This window comes from Plutella xylostella, chromosome 3, assembly GCF_932276165.1.
Source record: "Plutella xylostella chromosome 3, ilPluXylo3.1, whole genome shotgun sequence".
Taxonomy (NCBI): domain Eukaryota; kingdom Metazoa; phylum Arthropoda; class Insecta; order Lepidoptera; family Plutellidae; genus Plutella; species Plutella xylostella.
In genome coordinates this window covers 698,401-718,569 of record NC_063983.1, presented here as the reverse complement: position 1 = coordinate 718,569, position 20,169 = coordinate 698,401, and the positions used below count along the sequence as shown (strand labels likewise).

At 38.6% G+C, this 20,169-nt stretch overlaps 1 protein-coding gene across 1 annotated transcript in view; it reads left to right on the top strand.

Annotated features, from left to right (window-relative positions):
- The window catches only part of LOC125488501 (pericentrin-like), a 65,679-nt gene that overhangs the window by 18,442 nt on the left and 27,068 nt on the right, over positions 1-20,169 (top strand). Inside the window, exons 10-19 of the mRNA XM_048625472.1 lie at positions 8,171-8,274; positions 8,758-8,874; positions 13,274-13,399; positions 14,183-14,304; positions 14,650-14,771; positions 15,135-15,262; positions 15,844-16,000; positions 16,931-17,098; positions 18,298-18,348; positions 19,013-19,372. Coding sequence (XP_048481429.1) covers positions 8,171-8,274; positions 8,758-8,874; positions 13,274-13,399; positions 14,183-14,304; positions 14,650-14,771; positions 15,135-15,262; positions 15,844-16,000; positions 16,931-17,098; positions 18,298-18,348; positions 19,013-19,372 — 1,455 coding nt within the window. The remainder of the gene's footprint in view (positions 1-8,170; positions 8,275-8,757; positions 8,875-13,273; positions 13,400-14,182; positions 14,305-14,649; positions 14,772-15,134; positions 15,263-15,843; positions 16,001-16,930; positions 17,099-18,297; positions 18,349-19,012; positions 19,373-20,169) is intronic.

Below are 20,169 nucleotides of genomic sequence, written 5' to 3'. Positions count from 1 at the left end.
TTTGAAGGCACCTTTCTTGGAAAACTAAAGAATAGGTGGCGTGTGTTTGTCTCTAATGGATGAAAATAATTATAATCATAATGCTAATAGATTTGTTTGCTTATCCTAGTACAACTTCGTTCATAACTAAAAAAATACTTCCCAATTTATTTCAATAGCCCACCAGTGTCGCGCAAAGGTCATCCAAAGCCCATTAGGTCCATCAATCTATAGGCCCCCAGTCCTGCACACAAGTCGCACATACAATAAGTAAACTGTAGTAATTGTTGGCAGGATGTAGCCAGTTTATATATAGCCACCCCGAGCGCTAGCGGCTGGGTGAATCTGGAGAAAAAGGAACGATCGGGGAAAGAAATTGTAGGGTTGAAATCAAGGAAAAAGTGTATTTGATGCTCCAAAAACGTAACTTCACTACAAACTTCTAAAGCCGGGTCCAGAGTAGTCCAGGCAAAGGATACATGTCTGGACCCGGCTTAATATGTACTTTCTAGATAGATAGTCCTTCTGCATGATAGCATAGTACATAGTTACTAATTTATTAATTATCCTGCACAGATTATCCTGCTGTAACTGACGACCGAATGGCGTAGTGGTTAGTGACCCTGACTACTAAGCCGATGGTCCCGGGTTCGATTCCCGGCTGGGGCAGATATTTGTTTAAACACAGATATTTGTTCTCGGGTCTTGGATGTGCCCGTAAAATGGCAATAGGCCCGCCCCCTATTACATTGGGACTAACATAACACTCTGGCGAAAAGTGGGTGCAGCAATGCACCTCTGCCTACCCCGCAAGGGAGTACATTAGTACAAGGCGTGAGTGCGTGTTTTTTTTTTTTGTTTTTTTGCTCGGCGCGTCTGTGACTCCCGACCATGAAGACGTATAGTTGAAATTTGACCCGCAGCATACTAGTAGAATAACAAACGTACAAGTAAGTTTTATTACGTGACAGCCCTACGCATGTGAACACAGCTAGTAGCTGAGCCAGCGTAGATCCGCCGCTAATATAGCGCACTGGGGTGAAGCCAGGATGTCTGCGGGGATTCGTCATAAATCGCGAGTATACACGAGGTTATTTATAGTAATATCTATGTTTTTAAAACTTTTAAAAGGGGGCTATAGTCATTTGAGCTAAGAAGTTGAGGACATATACGCTTGGCCATAGTATATAGACCATTGGACATCTCCTAGTAAACGAGTTAACAGATTCATCTTTCATCTGATAGTTCGATCAGTTAGTTAGTCTTGTATAAACACCCCATTGTATTCTAGAAGCTAGTTAAACCACCCAGTAAATAACAAACAGCCAGTTTAAGTTACACCGTGAGCTACTGGCCGGCTGTAAACTTCACGTCAGAGGAAGAAAAACAAACACAAACAATATTTTCGTTCCCTCCTCCGCTCCGTTCCCTATTTTACTCAGTAGCGCGTAGACCTGTGTCGGTCGATTATTTTTCGTGACAGACGTGGATCGCGAGCCACGGGCGCCGCGATTGGATCGTGAGCACCTGATCGTTTAATCGAATCAGACAGGCGAATAGAAAAAACAAAAATTCCGCAAAGTAACTTCTATTTCTATGGAAATAAAACCTAATTAGGTTTCGCGACTTACGCTAAATGCGTTTTGCGACCACAGACATCATTATTTTTTTTTGTTGTCAGGTTTAAATCATTGTTGTATTTTGGAAAACACTGAAGTTTTTTGTTTGAACCGTTGGAACAAAGAAAATTTCCATAGCCCAGATTACCCATTTTTAAAAATACTCGTAACATAACATCACGCAAAAATTTCATCAATTAAAATTGATTCTTATTTTTAATCCATTAAAACCCCATTTTGTCTATGTTTTTAATTGGGTTACTCGATCGCGGGTCGCGGGGTGGGTGTTCTGTCACCGCGGCACCCGCCACCCGGCACCCGCACACACACTCGCCGCATAGAGAAAAGAACACTCGCCGGTCACAGGTCGTCGCGTGAGCACGGGGATTCTGTTTGTGTAGGCGCTGGTCTCTGGCGATCGAGTCTTTGAAATTTTAGCGATACGATCACGCTCGCGTTGTTGGTGATTGGATTAAAGTGATTGTATCGCTCGTGACCGACACAGGACTAGTAGCGCGCGCGCTTCCCGCCTGAACGGACGCGGCCTGTGACGGGATTGGCTAATAAAGCGCGGGAATAAATAATAGTGATGTGATTAGTGAATCGGATTAAAGTTTGAAAATTGTGGCTGTTGGTATAGTTGGGAAAATTTGTTGTAGATCGTTGTGAGATGGGAAAAAATATGCTTTACGAAATGGTCTGTAGTTCTGTACTTACAGAGTTAAACGGAAGTCAAGTCTTGTCGTCATCACTATTTCTTTGATGTAGCTTCATAATTTAAAGATTATACAAGTGTCTTCTAATTTATTATTAACTTTATGATATCCTATGTACCAGTGGTTGTAGTGAATCAAGTGTAGTGAGTTATAGTTTTGGCACATTTTGAAGGACTGCGAATCTGAGGGACCCGCGTTTTTTTCATCGCACCCCCTAAATTCACCCTATCCACTCTGTAAACTTTGCACTTGATGTTTCGCCCATTATTACTCCCCTTCAAATGCTTCGATAGGACCATTGTTAGATAATATAATAAACAATAACACTAAATCATAACAAACACTCTAAACTCTGTGGCCGTTTTATTAAACCTAACGAGCTTTAATCGCTTCGACCCGCGCAGTCTTTTGTTTGTTTACATTTAAATTAAAACAAAACAAAAGTTGTCAGAAAAAGGTCTGAAATAACGAATGACGTAGGCGTCGCTGTCAGTCGCCACTGAAACAAAGCTGAACTTGTATTTCTTCAGTTTGGCGGTTATTTCAGGATCCGGATGTATAAAGTCTGGTAAAATGTAAAAAATATGGAATGCACACATCCGTGATACTATGATAACTTTTGGTTTTTGCATCCGTTTATGAAATTTTACATATATTGCAATTACAACATATCCGCAACTACCATGTTATGATGTGGCAAAATTAGCTCTGTTCTAGATAATTTTTTTTTGATGATCAGATTGATCAGTGATTACAGGTCCTTGCTATATTACGAGTGTATGTATTACGTTTATATTTTGTTAGGGAAGCACAAGCAGCAAATAATTTGGGGTTGTAAATTGAACATTTCCAATACGTAGACTCTTGATAGACATCAGTCATCGCGGCGGCGAGTCAGCACAGTTCCTTTAGCACATACTGCTCGTAAAACATTTATCACCGCATGTACCCAGCTGGCATATTATAGCAGGCGCGGATCCAGACCCTAAAATAGGTGATGGGCAAGACAAAAAAGGTGGTTTTGCCTAGCCTTGAGGTTACTGATAGCAGATTTTTTTGTATGTTGGTTGTGATAGGGAATGCAATCTCGGACCGAGATTGACTATTCCAGATCTCGAGTCTTTTTTCAGAATTGAGATTGAACAGTTCGAGATTTTGTAGAGATCTCGATCTCGAAATCGAGATTATTCAAGATTGAACAGATACAAAAGTTCTCAGTTCTCACCTAATTTCTGTAAATTGTAATAACCAAACAGTAGGTATTTAATTTCGCCAAAAACGTTGTGATTTGGGAATTATTAAAAACTAGGTTTGCTTGCGATGAAATCAGGGGTAAATTTGAAGTCTCTTTAGGTTTAGTGGTTCACCCAGTCATTTTTTTTTCCACAACTTCATCTCCATTTACACCCTTATGGGGGTAGAATCATCATAATCGCCGAGACACGTTTACATTATTTTTCAATCTCTAGCCTAAATCCAAAATTTAAAGATCCTAACTTTAAAACTGAAGGTCTTTCATCCCCTATTTTACGCCTTTAGGGGTGGAGTGTCTGAAAATATTTTTTTAGTGCTCACCTACACTATCTAAGAAACCTAAGTGCCAAGTTTCATGATTGTAGCTTGAGCCGTTTGGGTTGATGTCCAGTCACTTTCTTTTGTATTAAAAAAAACTATTTTATTAGGTAATCAACACCACAATATTTTGGGAAAACAGGGAAAAATTATGTAAATCAGACTTCGGTGGCACACAACATGTAAGCACTTCACCTAGTCTGAAAATCTCGAAATCTCGAAATCTCCGTTCATTTTGTCAAGTTCTCGACGAGATGTCAAAATCCGAGACTGATGGCCTTTGAGATAGAATCTCGGAAAATTATTTGAGATCTCTGTGGAATCTTGATCCTGAACTAAATACATGTTACTTTCTTGGGGAATTCCCAGCAAGGGAATAATTTTTAATAGTCCAGTCAAGGAATGAGGTGTAGAGTGCGTGAGGAGGTAACTCAGCGATTCCTTCAGAAACTTGTTCAGGGGGCTTAGGTTGTTAACATACCAAAAGTCCTGACTCCTAGGTGATGAGCGGGGGGGAGGAGGTTGGGATAAAGATACGAATTTTTGGTTTTTTGCTTATATCTCAAAAACGGTGCATCGGAGACAAATATTATAAAGTACTAAAATGGAGGTCTTAAAATTATCTAAAACTTTTATATCAAATGTTTTTTTATAATTACTAACCGTTTTCGAGCTATTACCCTCGGAAAAAATTGAAATTTACAAGAAAAAGTATTCATGTCAAAAAATTCATTAACATTGCATCATATTGTCTTAACCAATTCATAAACGAAAAAAATGAAGAGGAAAGAAGTTGTAGATTTTTTATTCCCTTTTAGAATATATTACATATTTATGCTGGTCAATTTCCAACCCGCCTAAAGTTAGAGCTATTTTAAACTTGCATTTTGGTAAAGTCACTGACATAGCTCATCGAATTAGTAAGGTTAAGTGTGAGTAAAATAGCTGTACCTTTAGGTGGGTTGGACATTAACCAGCATATGTATATATATTCTAAAAGGGAATTTAAAAATCTACAACTTCTTTTCTATTCATTTTTTTCATTTATCAATAGGTTTGCGACAATATGATGCAATGTTTATGAATGTTTTGACATGAATACATTTTTCTTGTAAATTTCAACTTTTTCCGAGGGTAATAGCTCGAAAACGGTTAGGAATTAGAAAAAAACATATGATATAAAAGTTTTAGATAATTTTAAGAACTTTATTTCATTAGTTGAAAACATTTCTCTCCGATGCACCGTTTTCGAGATATAAGCTAAAAACCAAAAATTCGTACCTTTATCCCCCCCTCCTCCCCCCCGCTCATCACCTAGGAGTCAGGACTTTTGGTATGATAACAAACTAAGCCCCCTGAACAAGTTTCTGAAGGAATCGCTTAGTTACCTGCTCACGCACTCTACACCTAATTTTGAGTCATTTATTGACTGGACTATAAGGCAAAGCGTAGGAAGCGATAATAGTTAGTAAGTAACTAACTTAACCTCTAGAGACCCCGTGACCTCATATGATGACATAATGGGGAGACCCACCACAGGGTTCAGACAAAGCAGGAGTTTGCAGCCACCGAAAATTTAAAGTTGTATTTTTTTTTGCCTCTGGGTCTAAGGAGGACAAGTGCAGTGAGTAAGTAGGTATAGGTATCTCAATTGCATTCATTGCGGTATCGCTGAATTTTTCATAAGGAATGTATGTTGTTTGGGATCCTTTACACAGTAGTAGTTATAATTCGAATTTTGCCTACCATTCTAACCATACCATTTAAAAACTCAACGCGCGGTAGTTTAAAATGGAGGCAAAATTGGAAATCTAATATGTAAAGAATCCTATAAGTACCTAATTTATAAATAGTTACTTGCCCCTACAACTTTAAAAAGCTGAATCCCAAGAACACTAAAACACAAGATTATTAATACACATAACTCGTGTCATTTCATTTGATATTCACACTCACGATTAATGAAAAAGTTACACTTACAAAACGTCAGCACCGAAACTGAGACTGTTGGCATGACCGAAAATATTATGGTTTTAGAATTCTTAAACAACAGGAGGGCTTTCGAGGTGGAAAAAAGTATTTAGCATAACCCGAAATCATCACCACCAACATAATTATAAAAATAGCCTTACGAAAGTGATAAAATAACTAAATCATTGTATTGAAATCCCGTGGTCTGATATGGCAAGTGATTTAGGTGATGGGCATGCCCATCTTGCCCATATGGGTGGATCCGCGCCTGTATTATAGACATTTTTATAGTAGGTACTTACCTAATGTTATGGGGGGACATTCACAGGCACTTTGTAACATTCTTAATTCGTTCGTCGTAAGGGTTAAATCTACCCGAGATAATGCATTGCCACTGTACTCGTTATAGTTTTATCATCGTGATTACGACTCAAGTTTGTGATAGGTAGTCGTGCGAGGGTTGATGGAGTGGGCCTTAGATTAACAATATACGAACCAGATGGTGTGTCAAATACAAAAACAAAGCAAACAACGGACCGTATTTTGTTTACTGTCAAACCGTTTTAATTTTAACCTAATGACAACCGAAAACCGAACTCACTCAACATATTATGAGCTCAGCGGTAAAAGAGGGGTGTTATTTGTCGAGACGTTTCTTTTGATCAAACACTCCATCTTGTTCGTATATTGTCAATCTAAGGTCCACGCAGATGTTCTAATGACGTGCGTGTGTATGTAGATGAGTGTAGTTCTAATTGATTGCTGGAGAGCGTTCAACTGCTCTTTCATCTGGTTCCGGTGGTGTTCCGGTTTCTTGTTTTGGAAATCTCTGTGGACTAAGTTTGATGGTTATTTGGATGGCTTAGATTAGCCTACACGCTGCAATCGGGGGGAAAATGATGGTTATCTTTGTACATATCATTCAAACAGGAAAGAATTCTGTATTGGTTTTTATATGGCTCCGAAACTAATGGACCGATTTCTAAAACCCTTAACTATTACAGTGCTACTTTATCCAAAGTTATATTTATGCTGTTTTTGGATAGGTAGGTATATAGAGATTCTCAAGGATGCTCCTTTAAAAAGGCGATGAAAGGTCGCGTGGAAAAGCTACTAAATTATGTAGGTATACTTACACATAAAGCTAATAAGAGTATCTGGGTCCTTCGCCCCCGCAAGAAAGACATAGTATACCGAATGCCATATTTAGCGTCCTATTTGCATTTTGTTTTTCAGATAGCACAGTCATCGTCCGTGTATCCCCATTGAAAGTCCACCGCTAATGCACCCTAAACCCTAACCCCATTACAACACGGGCTAATTTACAATAACCAGTGCAATATCTCACATGTGCATCCTTTTGATCGGGCCACACATTTTGTTAGGTTTTTTTCCTTATTTCTGTTCCCAGATGGTCGTTTTAGAATTCTATTTTATGCGGTGCTATTAGCTTTTGTTTTTCTTGATAGTATGCTAGTGTGTGTATCACTGTACAACCATATATTATTATAATAAACAAGCCAGAAAGTATACTTGTATGACTTGTAAGAACCAACGCGCTTAGAAAATATCGCATAAACTTGAAATAGCTAATTCGACGTTCTAATCAGGAATTATTTTTATTAGCAATCAGCCTTACTTATTATAAAACTTCTAATCATTCTTTCTTAGCTCTAAAAATTTGAATATTTGCCGTTTTGTCGTTTATGTTAAATTGGTACTTAACTAATGAAATGTTATCTTGACTTCCTGTTTAGTTTGTAATTTCAATTCAAAATGTGAAGTGTGAGTGAACACTGTGTTATAGAAGGAACATGGCAGTGCCACTGTTGTTGAGTTTAAGTGAATAGTGCTGAGGAGAAATGGTGATGTTCCGTAAATTTGTGGTACGTTTTTTACGCTATACTATAATGTATAATGTAGGAAACGAAAGATGTACTAAGGGAGTCTCCTCGATTAACATATCACATGTTCCTGGCGACTTACACTGACTGCCAATAACCTTTCAACACTGTGACAAATTGGTACCTTAGGTCTGTTTTTTAATCTCAGATACTAAATTGAGTGATTCTGAACGGTTCGATTGTCCCGCGATTAAGTGACGTATAGTTCTATTGGCGGGACAATCGACCTTTGGTGAACAGAATCCGTTAATTTAGTATCTGAGTCTGAGATTAAAAAACAGACATTAATCAAGGCATCTGTCATCCCGTACTAAAACAAATCAATCCCACGAAGATCCCACCATATTATATCAAACTCATAACCCCCTCATTCTCGTTCTTGTATCTATCTATTTGTCTATTGTTGCAGCTGTCGAGCGTCCGTGAGGAGCTGGCGGGTGAAGACAAGTGGAAGCAGAAGAGGAACCTCAGCTTCGACCAGAACCGCCAGATCCTCGAAGTCACCAAGGAACGGTCAGTACCTACTTTTACGTTCATACATTATGCTCATGACTGTAATCTCCGAAGGTAACTTGCAGTTGCAGGCGAGCAATCCGCTTTTCGCTGTACATATTTTATACTTACGCGGTCGCGAGCCGTATCGCCGTTTATGAATGAGTACCTACAAGGGTCTCAATTTTGAACTAACATCATCAGCACCGTAATTGTATATGACTCTGCTGAAGAGCATGAAAACACTCTGTCCTCGGCCGTCCTCATCCAGCTAATACCGACCATCTATCTCAGGTCGTCCCACCTTATTGCTCGTGCGTTATCACAAGTGTAGAATAGCTATGATTAACTAGACTAGAGAATAACTTAACGTTATAATAACAATTCCCTCTTTATGCCGCTGTCTGATGCCCATATAACCTACAGCTGTGCCTAGTTGGTAGTGAGGCCGTGTGTGACACGTAATTGTTACCTCCTTACCCTAACGCTTATTCCTCTCCACAGGGACGAATTCAAGCTAGTAGCCGTGACGCTGCAACGCGCCGTGGCCCAGCTACTGGCGTACTGCGCCTGCGCAGAGAACGAGCTCAACCAGACTGTCCTTGCGCAGCTTCTGCAGCCGTGAGTACCGAACTACCGCGAGAAGGCGGTCTTATTGCTTAAACAAATCTCTACCAGACTAGCTTTGGATGGAAGAGACAATTTTAGCGTAATTTACGCGAGTTGTGGTGCAAATGTGTACTACTTCGGGTGATTTTAATATCGTTCAGATTTCATCAAGCACGCGGGATTGCCCCGCACGCGTGACAAGGACGTGTTATTTTCATACAAGTATTTAATGTAACGCGTGTAATATGCACGCGGGACACGGGGAAACGGTGTGCAATCCCGCGTGCGTGATTAAATCCGCACAATGTTTAAAACAACCTTAAACTTATTAGATCTCAATCAAGTAAATCAGAAAACAATAATCTATTAAAAATATCAGAATCATAATAGTATTAATAAACACCAGCTTTAGGGTTAGGAAATGATGATGGGCACCAATATATGGAAGCTGGGCCCATCACCAATAGAAATGAGTGATACGTCGTTGAAAAGATATTTTTTTGCAAAATATGAATAACGGAAGCGCTATATAGTCCTGATTTACTGTCCAATTAGAATAATCGTACCTTGAAAGTTTTTATATTGTATTTCTGTAATTTTAATGTTTTTTGTATTTTTTCACATTCATTTTTATTTTTTATAACAAAATGATCATCATTCATTATAATATTATATTTGTTTATTATCTCAGTCAATAAAACCAGTTGAAAGTAATTTCTCCCATTTTAATAATACGTGTTTACATGTATTACGCCCTAACTGTCATCAGGCGGGAGAGAAGAGAGTGCAATGCCATAGAAAATTACTTCCTTCCGACGAATATATTTCAAAATGGGCAACTTATACAGATTTGTCGTCATAATATTTTTTTTGTCACTTGAAAAGAGCTATCCAACGATATATGACTCATCTTTATTGGACATAGGTCCCAAAACGCCCATTGTCATTTAATGGTTAAATTTATTAATAATAAAGTTCGAACAATGCCTAGTAGATGTCGCTGTAGGACTCGTGGCTACATCGCGGTATGGTTTGATCTACTCCTCGCTTCTATACGAGGCCAGTGATGTTAATGTTTCACTCGAAGGACCAATATGTTGGTCAGTATTTTTGGAATGACGACTCTTTTTCAAATCACTTGATTTGGGAGTCGTCGCATGATCAATAGAATGAATAGGTACTATACTTATTATAATTATTACTAATATCCATAGCCGACGTAGGTAGTTAATATGAAAATAAATATGTTTGATACACATTTAAGTAGGTATATTGTGATATTTGTAATCACATTCACATTACAACACCATGTTTGAGAATAGCTACTAGATGGCGCTGTAGGGCTTGTGGCTACATCGCGGTATGGTTTTATTTACTCCTCTATGTATACCTCAACGAAACAACTTTATTCGTCGACATTGAATTAGTGATATTTAGTAATAAGATTTTGAAATGACGACTCTTTTCGAAATCATTTGATTTGGGAGTCGTCAGTTATGTTTCTGACACTAGTAAGCTGTAAGCACATCATTATCATCATTATGTTCCCACTGCTGGGGCATGGGTCTCCTTCCATGGAAGAGTTTAAGACCTAGTCCACCAATCCACCACGCTGGCCTAGCGCGGGTTGGTGGCCAGTAGTAAGGAGCAGCAGTGGAGCTGTAAACCCGCCTTGAGTGAATGATAAGAGATGATTCGGAGCATATTCTTGCCGCAATAGAGGCATAGCAACCGGGCGCATCGCCATTCGGTCCTGACGCATTTCATCTTCAGCTACAACTGTTTTTTTTTCTTTCACTATTAAAAAATATTTAGCCAAATATGTAGGTACTATCGAGCATACACTATATCCACCAGATATGGCTCCAGCAGAATTCTTTCTATTCCTAAATTCAAATTCCCACTTCGTGGCATCCGGAAACTGCGTTTAAAAATGTGTTTGATTATCGTATTATTCACAGACGTATGTGTGTATCGTTTCTGAAGGAGCCTTCTTTTTAGGTGATAAAAAAAACAAACACTCACTCCTTGTACTAATGTACTCCCTTGCGGGGTAGGCAGAGGTGCATTTCTGCACCCACTTGTCGCCAGTGTTATGTTAGTCCCAATGTAATAGGGGGCGGGCCTATTGCCATTTACGGGCACATCCAAGATCCGAGAACAAATATCTGTGTTAACACCAATATATGCCTCAGCCGGGAATCGAACCAGGGACCTTCAGCTCAGTACTCAGGGTCACTAACCACTACACCATTCGGCCGTCAGGTTTTTAGGTGATAAAATAAATTTCGATGAATAACAAATATTTTGTGTATTATTGATATTTTTACGGTAGACAGAGTAGTATGTGCCAACGACGACTGACGGCTAATAGTAGCATTAGTAGGTACCGACAGTATCAGGTCTAAACTATTAATTATGCTTTCGCAGCAAACTAACATTAGTTAGAACCCGAATGAGTCACGCAGTAAGCTAAATATGAAACGGCTAGTTCCGAAGTACGAAAAGGTCCGCCAGGTGGCATCGCGGTCGTTTGTATTTATAAATCACAACTAATGATACGCACTCTGTTAATAACTGGAGTGCACCTACTGCCGTGGTGACAAATTGTTTGAAGTAGGTACCTATGTTCCGCAACGACTAAAATGAACACTTAATAATATTATGTTACCTACTAAATTTAAATTATTATTATTATGGTAAATAGGACATACACGGTATCCCGATATTAAAAAAACTAGATTTTTATTGTGTCATACATATGTGACCTATAGATAAATATGTAATACTTATTTCTTTGATAAACAATATAAACATACAAAAGTAAAGCTAAATACTGTTCGCATTTTGTTTACTGTGAAACCGACTCTGCGACTTCTGCGCTTCCACAAAAAACTTAAAACATTGTTTTACAAGTATTTAAAACTAATAAATAATATATAAGACAGATTTTGACAGTATTTTTGATTAAGACATTATACAGGATGGAGTTACCTCAGTGAATCTGTCGAAGGCAGGGAAACGTACCCGAAATACTGAAGAATTTCATAAATTGTCGATGAAATCCTGAAAAAAACTAATACAGCTCTGCTGTTCTAGTATACATTTTAGTTTATCTTATTATACAGGTGTCGCAAAAAAGGTACACTAGCCGTAACCTAAGTGTGCAACATCAACATGTTATATCTATGTTAAATATTTTCTTCTCCTGCGAGTCCTGCGTCTTTTGAAACACGTTTTAAATAATTTTCCAAGTTTCTAGTTGATAATCAATGACAACACCCAAAATCAAGTGATTTTAAAGAGCATTGCCATCTTTAAAAATTTTCATTTTCATCCCACTCATAGTGGCGACCGTGACATTGACACCGAGAGTTGATGCAATTTATATTGTTGACTGAAGATCAAACCATACCGCGATGTACAAACCTGCGTACAGCGCCATCTATTAAAAACACTCTGCCACAAACGTGAATTACGACTATGTCTAGTTGTCTACAAACAAAATGGTTCTGCGTTATGACCTCACATTACTTACTAAAGATTTTCTACCATCGGAAATGTTTTTTTTTTTAATTTCTCAAACACATTTTAGAAGGCACTCGCAGGCGACGGAACTTTGGTCACGTCTTTGCCTGCGCGTCTTGCGCCCCGTGCTAGGCTTTCCAAAAATAATATATGTTTGAGAAATAAAAAAGCCCATTTCCGATGGTAGATAAATATTTGGTAAATACCTAATAGTAATGTGAGGTCGTAACGCAGAACCATTTTCTTTGTAGACAACTAGACTATAGACATAGTCATAATTTCATAATCCATAAATGTGTCAGAATGTTTCTAATGCTCGGGTCACACTACCGTGAAATGCCAATAATTAGTGCGGTAATGGACAATTTAAGGTATATTTTTCATTGTTAAATATACGGTAGTGTCGCCCCAGCATTATAGATGGAGCTGTACGCCGGCTTGTACATCGCGGTATGGTTTGATTTTCAGTCAACAATATCCATTGCGTCAAGACCTTTCCTACCGACAGGGTCGCCATGTAAATGGTGTATTTTTGAAGATGACGATACTTTTTAAAATCACTTGATTTTGGGTGTTGTCATTGCATTGTCAACTAGAAACATGAAATTGAAATTTCTATTCTAGTAGAAACTTAGTCTAAATAAAGACTTTCACACTTTTCACAGATAAGAAATGCTATTTTTATCGTTACTAACACATTTTATGTATTTTATTAAAGAATAAAAAAATTAATGAATTTATACATATATTAATTAAGGAATGTCGATGCACTTTTAGACCGTGCTTAGGGGTCTCCACTTGAGCGGCTCGGCCAAATGAGCCGCTCATTCGCCTGAGCATGATCAAGTGGATACAAGGCTTAACACGGTGACCTTCCTTCCAGTGTGCTTCCGTCATCGGTGACCCCCCCCTGCCCCCCCTTGGACGGCAGCCTGCAGGCGCGGCGCGTGCACTTCGCGCCGGACCTGGGCCCGCTCCTGGCAGAGCTGGACGAGGACGACCTGGTCGGGTGAGTCACTGGACACACTGGTGTGGTGACGTCACACGAGTCTGTTGGAAACGATAGATGTAGACTGTTGAGCTGGAGTTGAGTTCGGTCTTGAGTAGATTTGTGGTAGAGGATGACTTCAAACACGACTCGTTGATATAAAAACTGTTAATTTTTCTGAACACACACATAGTTACACCAAGATTGGAAGAAGAGAGAACAGGAAACGGAAAATACATTATTATGTTTTTAAATCTTAGTGTTGGTGTTGCCAACAGAGTCGCGTAGTGTGGGGACGGCTTCTAAACGACGGCCATGTTGCTGTTTACAATGTGTGTGAGATGTCCCCATATTTTTATTTATTCTAACCGAAGGCGATGTTGTTGCTGTTCTGTCATCAACTGCATAAGATTGTTTGTAATCATCCAGATACTTACATAATGTACCAATTTTTTTAAGACCACCTTAGGAATACATTATTTATCGTATTATCTCTAGTTATGTGCAGACTGAATTTGAAGAAATAAGAGCATCATTTCAAAGTGGTAATGGACTACTAAGTAGTAAGTATACGTACCACTTAAGATTATGGTCTGCTACTAAAGTTCGTTTAGTACTTAATCACAATAGAACTACTAAAAGAATCTTCTACTCATAGTTATCTCATAGTAAAAAAATAAAATAAAATAAACACTCACACCTTGTACTAGTGTACTCTCTTGCGGGGTAGGCAGAGATGCATTGCTGCACCCACTTTTTGCCAGTGATATGTTAATATAATAATAATAATATGTGTTGTTTCAGGTACCTTCAACAGCAACGGGACTTGAGCCTGGAGATCAAGCTAGAATTAGAAAACTCTTTGAGAAGACTGCGGCATGAGGCGCGCGAGCTGCTGGCCCTGTCCGCCGGGGGGCGCCACCAGCGTGAGTGAACTCTCTCTACATCTCTCTCTTTCTCTTTCTCCCTCTCTCTATGTCTCTGTATGTATAGCTGTCTCTGACTAGGTCCGTAAAGAGCGGCACAAATACATACACGCCGTGATCATCGTCAACCCATATTCGTCCATTGCTGGACCAAGGCCTTCCAAAAGGTGACACTACACCCTGTCCTCGGAAAGGGATTCAGTCCAGCGCGCCGGAGGGTGTCCCACGCTACGCTTGCCTATTCGATATCTCGTCTACCCCAACCAAATCAACGGAATAGTGTGAACTGTGACCCAATCTCAAAACCGCTGTCTGCCGTAAGCTTATACGTATGTTTGTGTTCAGTTTCAGTGACACAATCGGAACACAGTATGTTGGAGTTGGAGTGCAGTGAGCTGAACATCACTGGATTGGTGGAAGAAATGGACGCGCGCCGCGGCTGCGACCACTGCCGGCAGCACCGGAAGGTAACCACATTGTTACTTACCCATGGTGTAATAAAACATGGTCTTCTATTCCCAGAGTGACACAAGCCTACGTCACAATAACATTGCCACTTTATTTCAACACAACATGTTACAGGGTACATTATTTCTATGATTAATTCGGAAACAATATCTTCCGATTCTTGAAAGAAATTTGATGCTTTCGGGTAATGGTGTTTATAGTACTGGCAGCATGATGACGAAGGCTTGTGTCCTGGACTGGATTTATATGGACTTACGTTTCTTAATAATACAACAATAAATCTAGATTTAACACTTTGGTGCATGTCACCCTTACATACTTTACATAATAATAAATGAAGAATACTCAACAATTACTTCCAGAGCTTGGAAGAAGCGACAGCAGAAAGCCTCCAACGGGAGAAGCTGCTCCGGGCAGACCTGGAGGCCGCCATGATGAAGATAGCGCAGCTGATGACGGACCGGCACGGCGACGACCTCATTGCTGAGGGGTGAGGGATATGTTGATGCATTACATGCTTAGTTTATTGTGGTACACTAGCCCCCTTGTTCATAGAAAAGTTACAGAACGTTTAAGCTATTGAACTGTTTTGTCCCTCTCTATCCAAGAACAATTTGTTTTGAGTTAGAGAGGGACAAAACAGTACAATAGCTAAAACGTTCTGCAACTTTTCTATGAACAAGGGGGTTAGTTTATAGTGGTTCACTAGGAATCATGTATGTGTAGCAAAATGGTGTCCATCTACGTACGTAGCATTTATGCTCGATGATAGGAGAGGATTCGAAGAGAGTCATTGTCCAAAATAGACGAATAGCGGCAGAGCGCATTGCACATCCCAATGGTGTCACGCGGTCAAGACATTGCACTCGCACTTTTCCTCCAAGGAGACCCAAAGTATCTAAAGCCGAATAAACGTTTTTGTTTCAATCTTATTTTCTTTCTTCTTCATTACATTGTTTTGCTATATACATTATGAATATCGTACACAGTTAAATAATATTTTAAAATCCGATACAATACCCCTGTTCTATAATCTTCCAATCATATCTAACTTTACCCCCCTATCCCCAGCTACGGTCTAGCCCAACAGCTGTCTCACCCGCTGTCGCTGCCGGCCCGTCCGTCCCCCCGCACCCCGCCGTGTCCCCCCGAGGAGCTGTCCCCCCGCGGCAAGCTGTGGGGGGACATCGAGCAGCTGCAGCGGGAGAAGGAGGACTTGGAGCAGCAGGTGAGGGTTTAGGGGTTTGTTGAGAAGAGTGTGCTGGTTTTGAATTTTGGGTGGGAGTTTTATAGGAGGAGCACGAAAGAAGCTCCACGTATCACCTGTTCCTTATATGTTAAAGAATCAGACTTGTTCGCAATGATCAGGGGATTATTGAGTCCCTTTCGGATTAGTATACCACTTTTGCAATACCCTGTTTATGTCCATTGTAACCTGGGAAGTCAGCGAATGATAAAGTCTAGACTGGCTAATCCTTTGGTTCAACCACGGTGGTAGACCCTGGCGTATGCTTACATAATATAGACTAGCTGATATATCAAATTATTACAAGTGTAACCCAACCAAAGCCGAGGCTATTTTTTAAGCACTGTACAGTGTACATCACCATTTTCAACCACGACGTCTTCTTACATAAATTATAATTCAATAATATAATTATAAATGTAATATATGCTAATATGTATTTGCTATGTGCACCTCACTAACGCAGCTAGCTCGGAACACAAAATCACCAGATCATAAGATTTGTTGCGATCAGGTAAACACTAAATTGTCGCTGGTAATTTAATAAGTGTTGTGTAGGTGATGCATGATTTTGTAGGCTATTCATATTATTATTCTTTAAATGGTATATTTAAGATATTGTATATATTTAAAATAGTTTTTTTATATATTATTTATCATGTTATGATATAAATGTTTATTAGTATAGTGTCATTTATAAGTTAGAATTTGTATCAGTAATAGAATTATTGGCAGGTCTATGTACTCTTTTAAAGCTTTTCTTTACATTATAATTATATTTGTATTACTTTTATTGCATGAATACTTTCTTATCATATCCTTAATACCATTTATGGAAGGTTATTTCGTCACTCACAAAACCTTCAACAACCCCAAACACTAATCCCATAATCTACATTCCCACATCTCCAGTTAGAGTCAGCGAACCGTCAACTGCGTTCAACTCGCAAGTTTGTAGAAGAGCAGGCGTTAGAGCGAGAGAGCGAACGGGACGAGTTTGCGTCTCGCCTGGCCGAGCTGACCAATGAGAACGCGGCGTTGACGCAGCGGCTGCAGAATAATGCCAGGATACTGAATGAGGTATGTGGTGGCGGGAATTTTATGTTTGGCTAGTAGGAACATGTTTTACAGTTTTCTAGAACTGATTTCAGCGCTCTGTATGTTCCGAAAATGGATTGAATACCTGATTTGATTTACTAAATGGTTAGTGCTGAGATTGGTTCTAAAATACTATGCTAACCCACAATGTTACAAAGTGTAAATAAAGGTTATCTATGGAATGAGAGTCCTGCTGGCACTTTTAAATTATGGTACAGTATTATGTTTATTCGATAGATAACTTTGATCAAAGGATAGTGAATCAGATTCTTAATAATTGATATTATGTGTTTTTAACAGTATTTGTTGGTGATTAATATTTTATGTTTATTGATGAGTCACGGATGATATTTTATAAATTTATATGTACTTTGGTTTACTGTTTTTGTTTCGTTGATTCTATAATTAGTTAGGTCCTTACCACTTAACAAGGCTTCTCTAAACAAAACAATATTTAAACAAACATAACAATTGTTTAACTAAATGCCTACTAATATTTATTTATATTAACTTGATTGCTTTCTGTTCTCACTAACATCTTGTGCTTGTCACTTCGCACTCACTTATGTTTGTATTCTTGACATGTAAACATTAACAACCTTACCAATAAACATGATAAAATATTATAATAGCTATTCCATAGGTCTCTTTCTGCGATTCGAGAAGTGTGACTAACCTTGGAAAAGCTATTCAGTAGTTGGCCTTGTTTATTGTTACTGGTGTACTTACTAATTTTATATTATTTTTTTGAATTCACAACTTACTTAAAAAGTAAATTAGTAGATTATTAAACCTAAATTGGTTCGTATAATATATTGGATACAGAAGTTTATCGAATATTTTAAACTAACCCTATTCGTAGCATTATTAGTCAAATTAACAATTTAAGCGTACGGCCAACGATACGACATAAAAATCACATTGTGGCACTCTAATGCCAACTGCCTTTTATGGAAACATTATTATAAGAACCTTTTATAATTTAAAGTTTCTGAAATTGATAAATGTACTTAGCCTTTTTTTATCGCAAAGTATTTAAACAGTTATGAAAGATACCTTTTAAGATATTCATTTTAACATTTGACACATTCATTCGTCTCATTGGCCGTACCCCATACTTATATACCAGAAACGTAGTGGTGCTTGTATTTATTATGTATGTACTGTGTTGTGTTGTACAGATGCACTGCCTGAAGCTAACACAATGCAACTGTCGGGAGCACGACGCACATGTGAGTCTATGTTTGTCTCTTTCTGTCTTGAGAGGGGTGGGCGGTAGGGGGGTATGCTGTCTCGCTCGCACTTATGAGAGTAGCTGATGTATTGATTTTTAATGAATATTATAGCATATCTTGGCAAGCAAAAGCCTTGAAAGTTGAACTAATTAACGTAACGGGCCCATTTTTTGATAAAACAGCTGTCCACAATGCTCAGCATAGCTAGATATTTTTTAAAATTTAAAATCTATTGATGATTTTTGTTACAAGTCTATCGTTGCTCCCACCTCTTTCTTACTCTATGTTAGTAGTTACTATTAGGGACACAATGAATGAAGTATCAATTCTTTTTATTTTCTTCAAGGTTGAAATTGAAACTATTACTTCACCTCTGTCCCTTACGTATTGGCTACCCAAGGTGATGTTGTATTGTAGACTCTTGTATGTAGTTTTGCACAAATTAATAGCACGCTTTGTAGATAGATACTAATTCCTAAATCTATACCTACCAACCTTTTATGTTGAAAATCTCTCCGTACTTTTATATACCTTTCCTTTTTTTGTAATACTTACTGTTTTAGAAGCCCCAATAAACCTAATTTGTAGAATAATTGTAATGTAATCTACACAATTTATATTATTACGTTAAAGAACTAATGCATCTTCCTACAAAACGCAGGTAGAACAACTAGAAGCCCAAACCCGTGAAATGAACCAAATAATCAACGAAATGGAAAACAAAAAGTCGTCAACAGAAGAAGAACTCAAAGCGACCAATGAAAAGATCTCAATCTTACGCGACATCATAGCTACTCTAGAGAACCAATTAGAACAGAAAACCACACATGAGACAGAAATACTGGAGCAGTTGGAGGAAATGAGACGCACGATCGATGAGAGAGATAGCAAGATGAGGGCATTGGTCGGGGAGCTAGAATCGCTGAGGTGTGAGCGAGAAGACAGTACTAATGTCACTTGCGATAAATGCTGTGAGGGGAGTCAGGATGTTAGCGAGTTGATGGACACTGTGAAGGAACAGGTTGGTTGTTTATGTATCTTTTACGCATAGAACATCCGAAATTACAAAATTTTTAGGGTTTTTATCATCTGTCATGTCATAAAATACCTTTAAAACACATTGACGGTCGAATGGCGTAGTGGTTCGATTCCCGGCACCAGTGTGAAGTTGGCAGCCTAAAGTTAGCAGCCTAAGTGTAGGCGACCAAATTAAGTAGGTTACGATTTGTACCACACACATTATTCAAAATTAAGGCTAATTTCATATTACTAATAAATACAAATGTATAAAATAATGAAAATTTAAAACATCGAATGACAAAACCGCAAAATAAAAAGCAAAATAAATTCTAAAAAATCTATTCTCCATAAGTGGATGACGTTTCAACCACGAAGGAGTCGGAAAGCCACGACCAGACCTAGTTTGAATCGAAGGCTGGTTAAGTACCAACACCTGAAAGAAGTTTCATGAACATTGAAAGAGGATTACAGGTGTCAGTAAGAAGAAGAATGCTGAAATCTGGGGAAAAAATACATATTTCACAAAGTGTTTTAAAATTTTCAGCTGAAAATGCTGATAAGACCACAACGTCTGCTGCTTTTTATGATCGGCACTGATGATTGCTGAAAACCATTTTCAGGATTTTCAGCTCAGATGAGTACCTCTCCAGTTATAGGTAAATAGGTATTTAGCGGCCTAAGTCGAAATGTCACTTTTATACCCTCTGATACCCTAGAAGCAGGTGGAAAGCCACGACCAGACCTAGTCTAAATCAAAGGTTGGTTAAGTACCAACAGCTGAAAGAAGTTTCATCAACA